We start from the raw sequence: 18,300 nt of genomic DNA on the forward strand, positions 1-18,300 counted from the left end.
CGTGATTGTATGGAACTGTTTTGGGCCAGGGACCATGCATGCGGATGGCCAAAAGTATGACTTCCAGAAAATTCCTGAACCGATCTAGGGGATTTTTGGATATGTTGTTCACCCAGATCGGAGCAATCAGGGGATGTAACTTTTGTGGGGGGTTTGTATGTTTTAAGGGTACTTTTGTTTTATAAAAATTAGTTTTTTTGTGCTTGGAGAGAATGGAGTTAGTACAGTTCCTAACTCAATTATCTCCCATGCATACGGGAGGGATTGCATTGTATTGTATGGGCATATCCTGGACCTAGGGGCCAATGTCATTGGTTTGTGTAATTTTGTTGCAGGCTACCACCAGGTCCAGGGGGGAGTGCCACTTGCATGAGGAAGGTAGTGTGTGGCCCCATTAAAACCATAGAGCCTCGTCTCATGTTTGTGGGAGAAAGCTATACAGCTGTCTCCCTTCTGCTTGGAGTGCTATAATCACTCGCTCTTGTACGAGCTATTCCTGCTATACTCTCTGGAGTAGGAGAGGTTCACCCACTGGAAGCTGGATCCTGGTCTTGGGAGTCCAGGGTGGGTGGAGGATGGAGAGTTCTCAGCCAAGCTGTAACGCTGGACGTGGGGACTATGGTGCTGGTGGTGTCTGGTGGAGTGCTGGAAGTACTCGGCGACAGCTAGGAAGCAGCGATTGGCGGAGGCAACCAGTTGGTGGGCCAGGCGGTCCGCCACAGGCAGGTTCTCGAAGGTTGGAATAGATCAGAGTTTTGTCCGCCGGACACGCGGGAACTTATAACCCTGCTTGTCCGAGACAGCGCCTGCTTGCATTAACGTTGGTTTGTTCTTCCGCGTTTGAGGTCTTTTACGGGCAGTGTTTGCCGTGGCTTTTCATGGTGCCCGCTGGGTGGGGGACCTGGTAGTTCCATCATCCAAGGCAGTGGGACACAGGATACAAGCTGCTCATATCTACTTTTCTCATCAGGCAGTTCTGCTTTTCATTCCCCGTTCCAAGTCTGAACAAGGGCGAGGTACATGGGTGTCCATGCCGGCCTAGCAAGATAGCGCTCTTTGCCCAGTACAATTAGTTCCTTTGGTCGCTTACGTCCCCCGAGCTGCGCCCAGTTACTAGTTCATGCGGACAGTTCAGCGTTGTCGCATTTTCCAATTACTAGAGTTTTGAGCATAGCGTTGCGCCAGGCAGGGTTGTCAGCCTGCCATATCACTGTCACGTATTCATCCGCTTATAAAAATGTGGTTAATGGCATTTACGGTCCACACATGAAAAGTTGTGCTGAGCAGCAACCAAATCCACAGAAGGGTTAATGCTAAGCAGCAATTATGCAAATGGGAACCTGGTAACTGCCTTTGGGGTCAAAGGCCGGTTACAGCCTATCAGATCTAGAGGAGGGGTATTTAGGCCCAGTTCTCATCCTGCTCAGTGCCCTATCGTTGTTTCCCTTGTGGTTGTCCGAGAGTGCGTTATTGATTTTGGTTATTCTGGTTATTTGACTTTGACATTGTATTTGACTTCCCTGCTTTCTGGCATCCCTGACTCCTGGCTTTTCCTTATCGTTGTGTGTCTGTTTCCCTTGACCTCTGCTATTCCTGACTATTCTTTGGTACGTTAGTCCGGCCATACTAAGGTCCGGTATACATTACCTATCAGTCCTCTGTGTTACACAATTCTACGTGCTGGATCATTCAGTAATCCTGACATTACAACAGGGCCATAGATCCTGTAGAATTGTGTAAGCACATAGCTGCTTGTGAAAGGAAACTGGAGGATAATGATCACCCCATGGATTAATTTGCCCAGGCCTTCAGTACGCTTCTTACCCGAACAGCGCATCTGCAACCTGCGGCCTCACCTCCACCTTGTGTACCTCCAGCTATAGTACACACGGCACCTACTATCTCCTTATCTCCTCCCATGCATTTTGATGGTCATATTCAAGAATGCTGGGAATTTATTAACCAAATGGAGTATCATTTTGAGGCCTCACCGGGCTCTTTTCCCACAGACAGAGCAAAAATTGGTTACCTAATGAATCAATTAAAAGGTAAAGCTTTAGCTTGGGCCAATCCATTATGGGAGAGTAATAGGAGTGTGGCACACAATTACCAGGAGTTCCTTACGGAATTCAAACTTACGTTTGAACCTTTAGGCAGAGAGGATGATGCCTCTACTGCCCTGATGCATATCACAGACAAGGGAACCGGTCTCTCGGAATATGCCATAGAATTTCGTACCCTATATTCCGAGGTAGACTGGACTAATAGTGGGTTAATCTCTGCATTTAAAAAGGGATTATCTGAAACGATGCTAGATGAGATTGCTGCCAAAGACATACCCAAAAAGCTTAATGAATTTATCACTTTTGTCATGCAGATTGATAATAGATTAAGAACCAGAGAAGCTACTAGAAACAAGACCAGACGCATGAGTATGCATTTAGCACCCCATTTCTCCAGACCTATTGTCCCTGAAATTCCTGTACAGTACGAACCCAAACCCATGCAGTTGGGGGTCACTAGACTGTCGGAAGCAGAAAAGACAATATAGAAGAAAAGAAGGCCTATGTCTATACTGCGGTAGGAAGGGACATATGAGAAACAATTGTCCCATACGTCCGGAAAACTACCACACCTAAGCACCTTAAGGGGACAGGTCTTAGGTGTAATGGAAACGTTTTAGGTGATTGCATCTCGTTCTTGTCCTATTATATTAGGATTTCCATGGCTTAGCAAGCATAACCCTCATATTGACTGGGCTAATGGGGAAATATTAGAATGGGGTACGGATTGTAATAAAAGGTGCATATTGCAGGTCACCAAAAGAGTGGGCACTATTGAATTACCCACAAGTACACCTCAAAATCCCAAGATCCCTATACAATACCAAGACATTAAAGAAGTATTCAGCAAAACCCAGTCTAAAAATCGACCTCTTCACAGACCATATGACTGTTCCATTAACTTACTTCCAGGTGCTATGCCACCTAAGGGAGCAGTCTATGCTCTATCTCCTCATGAGAGTAGTGTAATAGAGGAATATATTAAAGATTCATTGAAAACAGGCCATATACGAAAGTCATCCTCGCCTGCTGGTGCAAGATTCTTTTTTGTATCTAAAAAGGATGGCGAGTTGCGCCCATGTATCGATTACAGGGCATTAAACAAAATCACCATTAAGAACGCCTACTCCATTCCTCTTATTGCTGAATTATTTGACAGACTCCAGGGCGCTAAAGTGTTTACTAAGCTTGACCTTAGAAGCGCTTACAATTTAGTGAGAATCAAGGAAAACCACGAGTGGAAGACTGCATTTAATACCAGAAGTGGACACTATGAATATCTAGTGATGCCATTCGGGTTGTGCAATGCTCCAGCGGTTTTCCAAGATTTCATTAACGATGTACTCCGGGATTACATTTACTCGTTTGTCTTGGTCTATCTGGATGATATCCTTATTTATTCTCCTGACCTCCAGTCTCACCACGATCACGTTAAACAAGTTCTGCAAACCTTATTAAAAAAACAACTTTATTGTAAATTGGAAAAATGTATCTTTGACCAGTCTGAAGTACAGTTTTTAGGATATAATATTTCTGCCTCGGGGTTTCTGATGGATCCTAAAAAACTAGAGTCTGTTCTACAGTGGGTGACAGGGTTTGGTTATCTTCTCATAAGATCAGGCTCAAAGTCCTTAGGATGAAATTTGCGCCTAGGTTCCTTGGACCTTTTCGTGTCCTTCGTAGGATCAATCCTGTTGCGTACTCTCTGGCCCTTCCGGCCTCCTTGAAAATTCCTAATATCTTTCAAGTGTCCTTGCTCAAACCTCTTGTTTGCAATAAATATACTGTCTCACGTGTCCCTCCTCCTCCCTTAATTGTTTCTGGATAGGAAGAGTATGAGGTCTCCTCCATAACTGATTCCAGGTTTTCTCGAGGCACTTTACAGTACTTGGTGGATTGGAAAGCTTATGGACCAGCCGATCGTTCTTGGGTTCCGGCATCTGATATACATGCTGGCAGCAAGATTCGCTATTTTCATGCCATATTTCCTCTCAAGCCTGGTCCTGCCCGCCCGGTGGGCGTTCAGGTGGGGGGTAATGTCAAGTATTCATCCGCTTATAAAAATGTGGTTATTGGCATTTACTGTCCACACATAAAAAGTTGTGCCGAGCAGCAACCAAATCCACAGAATGGTTAATGCTGAGCATCAATTATGCAAATGGGAACCTGGTAACTGCCTTTGGGGTCAAAGGCCGATTACAGCCTATCAGATCTAGAGGAGGGATATTTAGGCCCAGTTCTCATCCTGCTCAGTGCCCTGTCGTGGTTTCCTTTGTGGTTGTCTGAGAGTGCGTTATTGATTTTAGTTAGTTATTCTGGTTATTTGACTTTGGCATTGTTTTTGACTTCCCTGACTCCTGTTTTTTTTTCTTTATCGTTGTGTCTCTTTCTGTATCCCTTGACCTCGGCTATTCCTGACTATTCTTTGGTACGTTAGTCCGGCCATTCTAAGGTCCGCTATACGTTACCCATCAGTCCTCTGTGTTGCACAATTCTACGTGCTGGATCATTCTGTAATCCTGACAATCACTTCCCATTCTTTCAAGATTGGCGCGGCAACTTGTGCGACTGCGCAGGGCCACCCCCAGGCGTACTTCAGCGCTGAGGGCGGTGGAGATCGCAGAGGTACAAGTTATAGGTCAGACCCCTATCTGCTGAAAAGCTTGGTGTTACCTGTTTTGTTTCCATGTATTCAATCTGCTTTCCTTTTAGGAGCTGCACCACACACGCGTGTTTGGTTAGTGGGTCACTCAGTCATCCACAGGGCTTCCTTGCAAGCACACTCATTGTCGCTGGGCCGGACACTGGGATTTCCAGTCTCTCGGGTGTGTATGCGCTGGTTGGGATAGTGCGGGCTTTGCTGGCCTGCTCTCCGTGCGTTGCTGCAGGAGGCTCGGGCTCGATGGGGGAGTCCGCACATTCTGGTGCTTCATCTCGGGGACAACGATTTGGGGTCTAGTCCAGTGCTAGACCTGGCTTGGGTGGTCTGTTCTGATATCTGCTGGCTTTCAGCCTGGTTACCTGGCATGAGGATCGGGTGGTCCAATGTGTTGCCCAGGCTGCAGTGGAGCCTTCTACGGGCGCTGCTTATAGGGCTCGGAAAAAACTTAATAGGTTGGTAGGTGGGGCTGTTGCTGAGCTGCATGGGTTCATCATTGAGCATCACGGGCCAACAGGTTAAGCTTTTTAGGCCTGACTGGGTCCACCTCAGCACTGCTGGTATGGACCTTTTGCTGGCTGATTTTCATGCTCTCGTGCACCGTGTCTAACCCGGGCTGTGGAAAAAAAAAAACAAGATGCATAAGGGCTGTTGGATTGGCGGCAAGAGATGGTATCAGAGAGAGATGGTGGGAGTGACGGCGGCAAAGGGGCTGGGCTTTTTCCCCCCTAATGGAGTGGGAGTTTAGCACTCAGCGCCGCCAACCTAGCTAAGATTGTTTACCATTTAGATTTTTCGGCCGTTACATTTGAATGGTTTTCGATGATGCCTCGATGTACTCAATAACTGCAGCCATCGATGGCTTTACCTCCCAACATGGTGTCTGTGTTAATTATTTCAAGGGGAATGTTGGGTTAGGGAGGGTGTTAGAAGGTTAATTATTTGGCTAAAATGAAGGGACATAGATTACCCATTAAGTATTTCAAATGCATCAACACGGTTTGACCTTACCAAACTAAAAGCCATTGCGTCTTTCTTTAGCTCTCCTCTTGAGTTTGCGACTGAAGGGCAGAAAAGAGATGGTGTCAGAGTACACCCTTCCCTTTGAGATTATCCTCAATTTGCTCTGTTCATTCCAATATTCATTAGATACGGTCTATTGACTATAATAAATTACCGTATTTTTCGCTCCATAAGACGCACTTTTTTCCTCCTCAAAAATAAGGGGAAATGTCTATGCTCTTATGGAGCGAAGGTGTGTTCCTTGGAGCCAAATCGCCAAGCCAGAGAGAGGGGCAAAAGCAGATACCGGTCGTGAAGCATACTGAGACAGCAGTGCGCATGCACACCTTCCTTTACCTCACTCCTTCAAGCACTATCCCTAGCTAAGGTAAAAAACAATGCAAGCTGCAATTCTACGTAAGGGGCAAAAACAACAAAATAATGGACTTTGTACATCATTTGTATAAAGTAATAATGGACTTCCGTTATCAATTATTACATTTATACCTATGATGCACAAAGCTCGGAGAGAACGCAAATGGTCAGTGCTCAGTGGTAAACATTAGAGATACATTACTGACCGTTCCTTCATCACTGTATTTTCTTGCTGAAAACCTCCCCCATTCTACATACAAGGATGATAAAGCAGTAGTAAAATATGCTAAGGAGCATGGAAAGAGCAGCAGAGACACATTTTGGGGCACCTCCAACTGCAAAAAATGGTAAGAGTGGAGGAAACAGCAGGATCAGCTGCAAAAAGTGAATAAAAGTAAGCACACTTTCGTGGAAATGCTGCAAAGTGGCCACAGTTAGACGTGGCCATGAAAGAATGGATCACACATTACCGGAATAATGGCTTCTCAGTCTCTACACAAATGCTAATATATGAAGCCAAATGCATTGCTGTAGAGAAAGGCATTCACGATTTTACTGGATCACCATTGTGGTGCTACAGATTTATGAGGCGATGTGGCCTTGCTATGTGCACCAAAACTAGAATATGCCCAAAGAATCTGAATATAAGATTCCATCTTTTCATAAACGTGTAATTGATGGTAGGAAAAAAACTGGGCTTGAAATTGTCCAGATTGAGAATATGGATGAAGTCCCGCTAACCTTTGATGTCCCATCTAACAGGATTGTTGATCTGAAAGGTGCCAAAACTATCACCGTGAAAACCCATTACACGGTTGTGTTGTCTTGCTGTGCAGATGCCACCTGTAACTGATACCTCCGCCGACTGATGCTCCTAGCGCTTCTCAAGGACCATCAGAACCGCACCAGACACCATAAGCACCGCAGACTCCACGAACCGCCGTAGCTTGGTTGGGAGCTTGCCGCCTCCTTCCCACCCTGGGACTCCAACCTCTGGATCCAGGACGTGTGGGAAGGACCTCTCCAAGAGAGTATAGCTGGGTCTCTCCTCCAAGAGTATAGCTGGGTCTCTCCTCCTTTATAGCTGAAGAGAGCTCTTACAAGAGCTAGCAGTGATCCAGGGGAGTATACAGCGTATAGCAATCCCCAGTGTGTGATATAGCAGTAACCTACAACACATGACGAGGCTGCGAGTTGAGGGTAAGGTGGTCTGGTTTAATGAGCACAAAGGCATTTCTTTTATACACATTTTCAGGCCAGAGGCACACCCCCTGAACCTGATGGTACACAGGGACAAAAGGGACACAAACCAAATCAGAACAATAATTAACACAGTAACACTCCCACATACAGTCAGCAATACCTCCCCTCTGCCTGTGATAATTAATGGAATAACCTAATTATCCACAGGCAGAAAATATCAATTTTTACAAAAAGTCCAGAAACACCTCAAAACACAAACACATGCCTATAAATTATACATCCCTGGATAGCTTTGATCTGGGCGAACAGCATATCCAAAAATCACCCAGATCAGAGCAGGGGTTCGAAAGTTTTGTGGAAGTCATATTTGACCAACAGCACGCACATTTTCAAGCCTAAAACAGTTGCAGAGAATTTTGCTGTGCAGCCTGTCTATTTCCAATAGTTCAAATGCTAAGTTCAGTTCAAATGCACGAATGGGGGCAGTTTGTGCAAATACGCAAAGTTAAAGTGGCGTTCCAATTGTCGAACGCACTTTGATTTCCGAAGTGTTGAAGTCTGGAGAATTTGAGTTCCATGAACTCTATGACCAAACACAGCTGAACGTGTTCGACTGAATTAAAATTGCGGCCACTTCGACACTTCAGCTGTATCAGAAATGCCACATCGAAAGTGCAAATCTTTTCCAATAGTTCTTAAAGGGGCAGAAACAGTACTTTAGAATCCAATCTGCACAAATGGAGTATTTTAAAAGGCAATACACCTCAGGGGCCATAGTCACAGGGTAAGAGGCTGGCACGCAAGCCTCTCCAAAAACCAGTGGCGAAGTGCAGTTCGTCACACCACCCATATTACTTTTCAAAAGGAAAACATTTCCAAAATAAGTTGTTGTACAGGTTCATGAGAAAGGATGGATGATGGAAAATGGAATGAGAGTATGGGTTGAAAAAGTGAGGTCCAAACGTCCTGGAGGGCTTCTGAAAAAGCCTGCCTTATTAATACTTGACCAGTTTAGAGCACATATTAGTGAAACTACAAAAAAGTGCTTTAAGAAGTGAAGACTCATCTAGCTGCAATCCCTGAAGGTCTTACCAGCCAGTTGCAACCTCTCGATGTTTCCATCAACAAACCATTTAAGGTCTTCATCCAAGAATAGTGAAACAAATGGATGGCTGCTGGTAATCATGATCTGACACCTACTGGACGAATGAAGAGGCCCACTATCACTCAAGTTTGTGAATGGGTGAAAACATCATGGGACTCAGTAAAGGACTAAATCTTTGTACACTCATTTAAAAATGTGGCATTAGCAATGCTTTGGATGGAAACGAAGATGGTATCTTATATGAAGATAGCGAAGAAAGTGATGTCAGTGATTGTGAGCAGTGGGGTTAACAGAAAACTAGAAAAGTACTCGAACCTTAAAGTCTCTTCATTTGTTAAGGACAGTGATGATAGTTCTTAATGCCACTGTTGACTGCTGTTCACTTTACGTGGTTGAAATATTATTCTGATAGTTTATTCAATAGTTTAGTACACCATATGATTCAAAATATCTCTCGTTTTCCTTCTTGGTGCATCTTATGGAGCAAAAAATACGGTACATGCGATTCTCTCTCAATTCTAGTACCTAACCACATATATCCCTGTTCATATACACGGGTAAGTGTGCATGTTTTCAGCGCTCCACTGTGTTTTCTCGTCGTGGCTTTTGCCACTCAGTTTACTTTATATTTTCTATCACAATAGAAATGGCAGATGTCATACACATGGGGAATATACAGCTATAGAGAACGACTGAAATGAGAGATATCAGACAGAACAAAATGCAAGCAAGATTTTAAATATATATATATATATATATATATATATATATATATAAAAACTTAATTCTCAACAAGTAACAAGGGAGGAACTACCACAACTACCAATTGCACAACATAGTCTCAGAGAGGCAGGTGTGCTGGGTGCGTGAATGAGCAGGATATGTGCCAGAGTTCTAACTATCCCTCTGAAGTTGCTGTGCTGTGTCTCTGGTTGTCAGCTGACTAAGAATATCCAAATAAATAGTAAAGTTTATACACACACACGCACACAGGCAATATCTAGTAACTATGACAGCTTAGATGGATCTTAAAATCCCCAGAAGGGTCTTCAATCTGCTATTTGAATGCTCAGATGCTCAGTTCAAGGCTGTCCAATAGACGCCCTGTGGGCCTCATTGGATAATACGCGGCCCGCCTGCCAATGCAGAGCCGGTGCTATCAAAGTGCCAGTCCTGCTTTGTGTCTTCACGGGCCGGTGGGGAGATCAAACATCTCCCTTACTGGCCAAAGGCACTTGTCTGTGGCAATCGGCAGCAGAGAGGAGGAGCCGGGACAGTGAATGTTCCTCTGCAAGCTGGGACATTCAGCAAGTTACCGCAGGTTACCATGACAATGCTCAGAAGTGCTTGTGAGGGGACTGAACTGCTTGCAGCCGGAGGAGTTGCAGGCAGAGTTATTAAATAGCACAGGACGACTAGGGACTGCAGTGTCCCCACACCATGATAAAAAGGTAAGAAGGGACGGTGGATATAAAAAGGTTTGGTTTTTTTTAAATTAAAGGACAAAAAAAGAAAAAGGCCTCCAAACTTCCCCACACAATATATAGGCCCTATAACACACACACACACAATTCCAGTTTCAGAGTCTTTGGACCTGCTTTCTTGCTGCACTATTTCCTCTTCCTGTGGACTTTTCAGGATGAAGTTTCAACAGAGTTTAGGGTCCCATCTGGTGAGGGTTGCAGCAGAGTCTATGGATAAGCCTACATTGAGCTAGTCACTTGGCCAGTAAGCCGCAAATGCCTTTAAAAAAAAAAAAGTAGTGTACAGAGACATCAAGGCAGAGCGGATGATACCTGCCTACAAGATGAAAGGACATACAGAGGGATTGACACCAGCCTGTGACAAGAAGTTCATGGAAACCACCTTATAAGAGCATAAAAATGGGGGGAAGCCATTAAATCATCTGGTAGTTCCATGGAAACAAGTCCACCAAGGTCCCCTGTGGGACTGGGCTCAGTTCCTCTGCAACTTGGCACTGAGAAGAGAGTCCATCAAAGATATGCCTGGAACAGATGTCTATTTATCTAGTGTTTAAAGGGAAACAAAAGCACACCCCCGTGGTGTCACTTACCTGGGTCCAGCACCGATGTCCGCGAGGGGGATACCTAATGTGCATGCACGGCAATAGCCGCTATGGATAGACCAATATTGATTTTTTTTTTAGAGCAGATTCCGATTATCTGTAAACTTTTAGGCCGATAGCTTACCAATACCAATATTCTGTACATTTACAGAATATTGTCTCAAACATGACACAATGGTCAATGGTATTGGAAGGTTCAACTTAACAGGAGAAGCAGCAGAAAAAGCAAGGACGCTTCTCTATGGGTTTAGCATTCTATTTTCTTAAAAGCTAATTTTAAGAGGAGTGTTATATGGTCACTGATAACCATTTAAAGATCCTTTTCTCAAATTACACTTTTGTTTATTCATTTTAGATTTTATTTTTGTTGTGTTGGTGCCTAGCATAAATCTTCTGACACTTGCTTGAAATTATAGCCTAAAAATAAAAAAAAAATAAAAAAAAAAGTTATGAATGGGCATAGCAACATCATTTCCCCACAGTCCCTAGTCTGAATAAACCATAGGAAAGATCCTAAAAACAAGCAGAAGGAGGCCAGCAGACAAGCATAACTGCCAGAGTTAGGAGATCACCTAAACATCATGTTTTTTTTTTACATTATCCACACTGCTGTACTTTGAGAGCCTAGAGAGGACAGGGTGACACGCACAATGTGTAATTCACCTCTCCAGGGGCTTTTTAAATATTTAGAGTGGATACAGGAACTAGTAGAGGGCCAATGCAACAATACTCACCAATGCTACATAGTTGGCATCAAACTGATGAGAAAACTGAGAATGGTTCTCCCTGCTCAGCACACCCACAAAGGGATGCACTCTCACAGGAACCCCAGTGAAGTAGCAATGTATGGGCATGCAGCCTGGCATATCAGTGCTAGATCCCAATGAATGGCGTGGGTCTCTATCCTCTAACAGGACAGAAGATCTGTGAATCTTGATATTTGAGAGCAAAATAAAATCTTGAAGAGCTCCACACAGTTGAACCTACACCAAAGGAAACAAAGATAACCGGAGAGTGGCTGCTGGAGAATACAAAAAATTCTGACCTTCCCCAAATTTGAGAATCCTATCCCACATTATGGCTTTCTTGGACCATGACGGCCTTAGGATGAACGTTTTGCTTTAAGACAGATTTCTATGAAGCCTACATTAAAAAGTTTGACCTTTGACCTACAACCCTACAGCCTAAATACAACAACATTTGGGTCACAAATAAATCTTACATTATTGCTTTATTAATTCGAATCCCCATTGGTTGGGTTACTTTAACTAATGTTTGCGTAAGAGTATTTGCCACATCATAATTTCTTCGGGTGTATATCAAAATCCATGATTCTAAATGTCTCACGCTAAGTAGTTGTCCTCTCATTTCTCTTGACCAGTCTGCAAACTGAGGATTGTAATCAACCTGTGCATAAAGAAAAATCCTGATGAAATTGCATGTTACTTTTCATTATAGATGAACCAAGCCCAGCCCTCCACTACATTATTAATAACATTTCACTTACTGATCTACCAGATTGCTGTATCCTTTCTGGATTAGCTACTCTCCCATTAAACCTCAAGAGGTTGGTATCAAAGTTTAAACCCCAGTCACGGAGCTCCTTTTGAACTCCCTCATCCCTGAGAAGAAAAAACAAAAACAAAACACCTTTTTCAAACAGTTAAATAGATTTAAAAAAAAAAAAAGTCTCATGATCCCCTACTTACTACTTTAACAGTAGTCTCTTGTCAGGATCACCATCTTGTGGCTAAAGTGCATCACTGATTAATCATATATATATTATGAATAGTGAGTCAAAGTCATCCAAACTTTGAATCCAGTTCAGAATTTCACACTAACTTGTAAAGTCTACATCTCTGGCAGATGTACTTCTAGCATAGTGAAGTATAATAATGACAACTGCTAGTACTTTGTATTTTACTTCGTAAGTTTATAGGCAATGTATTGTGTGAAAAGTCCACACGATTCTCATGTCCTGCATTTCTCTCCTTTATTTCAATTTCTATACACATTAAAAAATATATATATAAATAAATTAAAAATAAACAAAAAAATTAAGTTATCTTTCAAATGCACACAAAAAAATATAAACGGCCTTTGAGAATATGGTATTTATTAACTAGATTAAAAAGAGACCAGGAGACACCTGCCCTACAAGTTTATGAGGGACTCTTGAGAAAATGGACAAGGGGAAAAAACAAAAAAAGAAAAATTCCACAAATAAAGGCTCATTCAATAAAAAAACAACCAAACATTTTACACTACATACATACTTTTTTTTTTTTTACACTTGTATAGGATTTATTCACTAAACCAGGAATTGTGATTACACACAGGTTAAAAAAAACAAAAAAAAAAAAAAAACCTTTTGGACAATATAGATTAGGGTGCAAAAATTCTCCAACTCCTAGCAGGGTTATTCACTAAACACAAAATTGTATTTATTAAGTGTTTAGTAAATAATCCTGTAAATTTGCAGCTCATCTATTGTGGCAAAAATATTATTTGTGTTTTAACTGGTGAATTCCTGACAAGTGAAAATCAAAGGGATATCTCAAACATGCAAAATAAGCAACTCTGATCTCCAAGAGGATATACTCTAAATACACAAAGCTTAACCTTGGTTAGTAGGCATATGTTTTTCTTTAAGCTTTTCACTTTAGCTTGCTGCATAACTTCATGTGTTAAGAGTGTGTCTTATTTTATTTTGCAAACAGTGCAGATTTCAGTAGAAATTCATTTATAAATTAACCTGGTTACACCCCAACTTTTAAGCAGACAATGGGTCCTGTTACTTCTTGTTGGGTTAGCTCAATGGAGCTGAACTCAAGAGGCAGCAATTGCCCAGAGCACCTGTCTTGCAAAGACATGCGTGCATGTTTTCATTTCGGGTAAATATACTAAACAGTGATTTTTATTTTGTATTTGAATGGTGGAGTGTCCCTTTAAAGCAAGATTCTAGCTTTATATACACTTTACATACCATTGCTGCAGTCAATACTATCCATCTTTGTACCTTTCTCTATTGTAGATCACACTGCTTTTTCTGCCTATTACCATTTCCTTTTGTACTGTTCTATTCTGAATATATGGTTTGAAAGGGATCTGGTCTATATGGCAATATGGCCCTCCAGAAGGTATAGTATTGGTCATCTTTTTTTGGCTCATGGTGTAAAATTTGTTTTACCCGAGTGCAAGTTAATATTGCTACCTTTATAGACTACACAACTGAGTCCAGGAAAGATACATTTTACCATTTACTCCATTCCTTTTATTTTATATAATAATATCTCAGTTTCCTCACAGCTAAACCAAAAAAAAAAAAAAAAAAGAGCAAAGATTAGTGAACAAAGAACAAAAAACAAAAAACTAATTTTATACAAGCCACTCAGCACAGTAAAAATTAAAGATAGATACTTGCTTATGAATATAATCCAAGAATTTCCCCACTGTTTTTTCTCTCTGATCTGGTGGCAAACGTGTATGAACAGCCAGATCTCTCATCACAGTAAAGTCACTTCTCATTCTGTCAGTTAAACCTTTCAAAGAAAGGATTACAATAAATTATAAATATCAATCTGAGGCGCTTTCCCTTTAAATTTATATAAAATATATTATATCTTTAAATCTTTATGTAACCCGTGCTGCTATCCTCTGATCTTCCCCTATACACAAGATTCAAAAATTCAATATTCTTGGTAAAAATCTCAAATTGAAATTTATAGAACACAAAATAAACAGAACTTATTTGAAACCGCTTGAGTAACAATCTAGAAACATAGAAACATAGAATGTGACGGCAGATAAGAACCATTCGGCCCATCTAGTCTGCCCAGTTTTCTAAATACTTTCATTAGTCCCTGGCCTTATCTTATAGTTAGGATAGCCTTATGCCTATCCCACGCATGCTTAAACTCCTTTACTGTGTTAACCTCTACCACTTCAGCTGGAAGGCTATTCCATGCATTCACTACCCTCTCAGTAAAGTAATACTTCCGGATATTATTTTTAAACCTTTGTCCCTCGAATTTAAGACTATGTCCTCTTGTTGTGGTAGTTTTTCTTCTTTTAAATATAGTCTCCTCCTTTACTGTGTTGATTCCCTTTATGTATTTAAATGTTTCTATCATATCCCCCCTGTCTCGTCTTTCCTCCAAGCTATACATGTTAAGATCCTTTAACCTTTCCTGGTAAGTTTTATCCTGCAATCCATGAACCAGTTTAGTAGCCCTTCTCTGAACTCTCTCTAAGGTATCAATATCCTTCTGAAGATAGGGTCTCCAGTACTGTGTACAGTACTCCAAGTGAGGTCTCACCAGTGTTCTGTACAATGGCATGAGCACTTCCCCCTTTCTACTGCTAATACCTCTCCCTATAAAACCGAGCATTCTGCTAGCATTTCCTGCGGCTCTATTACATTGTCTGCCTACCTTTAAGTCATCAGAAATAATCACCCCTAAATCCCTTTCCTCAGATGTTGGGGTTAGGACTCTATCAAATATTCTGTACTCTGCCCTTGGGTTTTTACATCCAAGATGCATTATCTTGCACTTATCCACATTAAATGTCAGTTGCCACAACTCTGACCATTTTTCTAGTTTACCTAAATCATTTGCCATTTGGCTTATCCCTCCTGGAACATCAACCCTGTTACATATCTTAGTATCAACAGAGAAAGGATAGGGGGCACTCCCGAGACCTGAATTTTGCATGAAAGGTGCTGCCGCTGTGACCAAGATTTCATGAATGAGAAAATAGTGCAGCGCACTCAGACTACAAAAAAATACAAAAAACAAAGAAGGCTACTAAAATGCCTAACTCAGTATAAATATGGGGATTTGGTTCCACCATATGGCCTTATGTTGTTAAATCCCCATATTTATACTGAGTTAGGCATTTTAGTAGCCTTCTTTGTTTTTTGTATTTTTTTGTAGTCTGAGTGCGCTGCACTATTTTCTCATTCATGAAATCTTGGTCACAGCGGCAGCACCTTTCATGCAAAATTCAGGTCTCGGGAGTGCCCCCTATCCTTTCTCTGTTTATACTATATTTGGAGTCCAGACCAGATTCCTTAGGGGTTAAGCACCCCGCCCAGGCCCCCCCAGCTTCAGAGTCTCCTTTAGAGGTGGCCACAGGTGTGTATATTAAGGAGGAGTTTATCAGTAGTCAAGTCACTTTTATTATTTTTTCCAGTGAGCACAGTCATCTGCATTAGTGAGTATACTCATTTTCAGCACTAACACATTAATTATTTAGCTTTAACACTGCTTTTAATTGCTTTCATCACTTTTGTTTGTATACTCACTATGCTCTTACTAGTATTTAACACTATATTATTTATAACACGATTACTATTATTTTGTCTCCCACAGTGTAGTGTAGGACCCACCGATAATGGGGTACTTTGAAAGTAGTGGTGGGCTTAACAACATATGGCCATATGGTGGAACCAAATCCCCATATTTATACTGAGTTAGGCATTTTAGTAGCCTTCTTTGTTTTTTGTATTTTTTTGTAGTCTGAGTGCGCTGCACTATTTTCTCATTCAACATATCTTAGTATCATCCGCAAAAAGACACACCTTACCATCAAGACCTTCTGCAATATCACTAATAAAAATATTAAAGAGAATGGGTCCAAGTACAGATCCCTGAGGTACCCCACTGGTGACAAGCCCAAGCTTCGAATATACTCCATTGACTACAACCCTCTGTTGCCTGTCACTCAGCACTGCCTTACCCATTCAACAATATTTGAATCCAAACTCAAAGATTGTAGTTTATTGATAAGCCTTCTATGTGCAACAGTGTCAAAAGCCTTACTGAAATCTAGGTAAGCAATGTCTACTGCACCACCCTGATCTATAATTTTAGTTACCCAATCAAAAAAATCAATTAAGATTAGTTTGGCATGATCTCCCTGAAGTAAACCCATGTTGTCTCTGGTCTTGAAATCCATGTGTTTTTAGATGTTCAACAATCCTATCCTTTAACATTGTTTCCATCACTTTCCCCACTACTGAAGTAAGGCTTACTGGCCTTTAGTTGCCCGACTCCTCCCTATTACCTTTCTTGTGAATGGGCACAACATTCGCTAACTTCCAATCTTCTGGGACTACTCCTGTTATCAATGATTGGTTAAATAAATCTGTTAATGGTTTTGCTAGTACACCACTAAGCTCTTTTAATAGCTTTGGGTGTATTCCATCAGGTCCCATTGACTTATTTGTCTTTACTTTTGAGAGTTGAAATAGAACCTCTTCCTCTGTAAACTCACGTGTAATAAATGACTCATTTATCCTTTTTCTTAACTGAGGTCCATTTCCTTCATTTTCATCTGTAAATACCGAACAAAAATATTCATTGAGGCAGTCAGCTAGACCTTTATCCTCATCTACATACCTTCCTTCTTTTGTTTTTAATCTAACTAATCCTTGTTTTACTTTTCTTTTCTCATTTATGTATCTAAAAAAAAAGTTGTGTCCCCCTTTTTTACCGACTGTGCTATTTTCTCTTCTGTGTGTGATTTGGAAGCTCTTATAACTTGCTTAGCCTCTTTCTGCCTAATCTTATAGGTCACTCTGTCTTCCTCACTCTGGGTTTTTTTATAATTACTAAATGCTAACTTTTTGTTTTTTACTATTTTGGCCACATCTGCGGAGTACCACAGTGGTTTCTTGAATTTTTTGCTTTTACTGACAAGCCTAATGCAATTTTCTGTTGCCTTCAGTAGTGCAACTTTTAAATAATCCCATTTCTTTTGGACTCCATAGAAATTGCTCCAGTCTGATAATGACTCCTTTACACATATTCTAATTTTAGAAAAGTCTGTTTTTCTAAAGTCTAAAACTTTTGTTTTTGTGTGGTGTGACTCAGTCACTGTTCTTATATTAAACCACACTGATGATCACTGGATCCTAAACTTTCACCTACAGTTATATCTGATAGCAAATCTCCATTTGTTAACACTAAATCTAGTATGGCCTCTTTACGAGTTGGCTCCTCAACGACTTGTTTTAGAGACAATCCCAGTAGGGAGTTTAGAATATGTGTGCTCCTGGCACAAGTAGCTATTTTTGTTTTCCAATTCACATCAGGAAGATTAAAGTCACCCATGATGATAACTTCCCCCTTCATTGTCATTTTAGCTATTTCTTCAACTAGTAGATTATCTAACTCTTCAATTTGTCCTGGGGGCCTATAAATCACACCTACACGAGTTACTGTGTGATTACCAAATTCTAAAGTAACCCAAACGGACTCTATGTTCGTCTCACTAACCTTTATTAGGCTAGATTTTATGCTATCCTTCACATACAGGGCCACCCCTCCCCCTTTCTTGCCTTCCCTTCTAGGGGAATAAGAACCTAACATTGGACTACTGGAGACTTGTGAGATTAGATAGATAAACTTTGGGGCCCGTCTAAGTCCCTACACCAGGTGAGCAGGGTACATAGGGGGAGTGCTGTTAACCCCTATGTATACAGTGTTACAATATTGGAGGATATTCTGTGCCTCTTAGATTTTAATCAAGACTCGATACAGATTCAGTGCAAGTGCACTTAAGTAAGGTGAGAGCTCCACATAGGGTGTATATGGTGGAGGTTTCTCACCTGATGATATTATACCATTTTAGGTTTTTATTCCCCTAGATTGCTACTCAAGCTAACCACAGGAGTACTGGAAGATTGAGAAGGGACTACAACATTTATGATGTGGACTGTATCCTCTTTAAATAATCAAAAGAATGCCTTGTACGTATCAGGACAATACTAATCTTATTTGCATGAATTACTACCTGCTAG

General features: G+C 41.3%; 1 protein-coding gene across 1 annotated transcript in view; it reads right to left on the bottom strand.

Annotated features, from left to right (window-relative positions):
- Window positions 1-18,300, bottom strand: part of LOC134572755 (piwi-like protein 1) — a 161,334-nt gene that overhangs the window by 18,402 nt on the left and 124,632 nt on the right. The window contains exons 11-13 of the mRNA XM_063431922.1: window positions 13,918-14,035; window positions 12,001-12,115; window positions 11,716-11,900 (exon numbers count right to left, since the gene is read on the bottom strand). Of these exons, the coding sequence (XP_063287992.1) occupies window positions 11,716-11,900; window positions 12,001-12,115; window positions 13,918-14,035 (418 nt within the window). The remainder of the gene's footprint in view (window positions 1-11,715; window positions 11,901-12,000; window positions 12,116-13,917; window positions 14,036-18,300) is intronic.

The sequence above is a fragment of the Pelobates fuscus genome, chromosome 1 (assembly GCF_036172605.1).
Source record: "Pelobates fuscus isolate aPelFus1 chromosome 1, aPelFus1.pri, whole genome shotgun sequence".
NCBI lineage: Eukaryota > Metazoa > Chordata > Amphibia > Anura > Pelobatidae > Pelobates > Pelobates fuscus.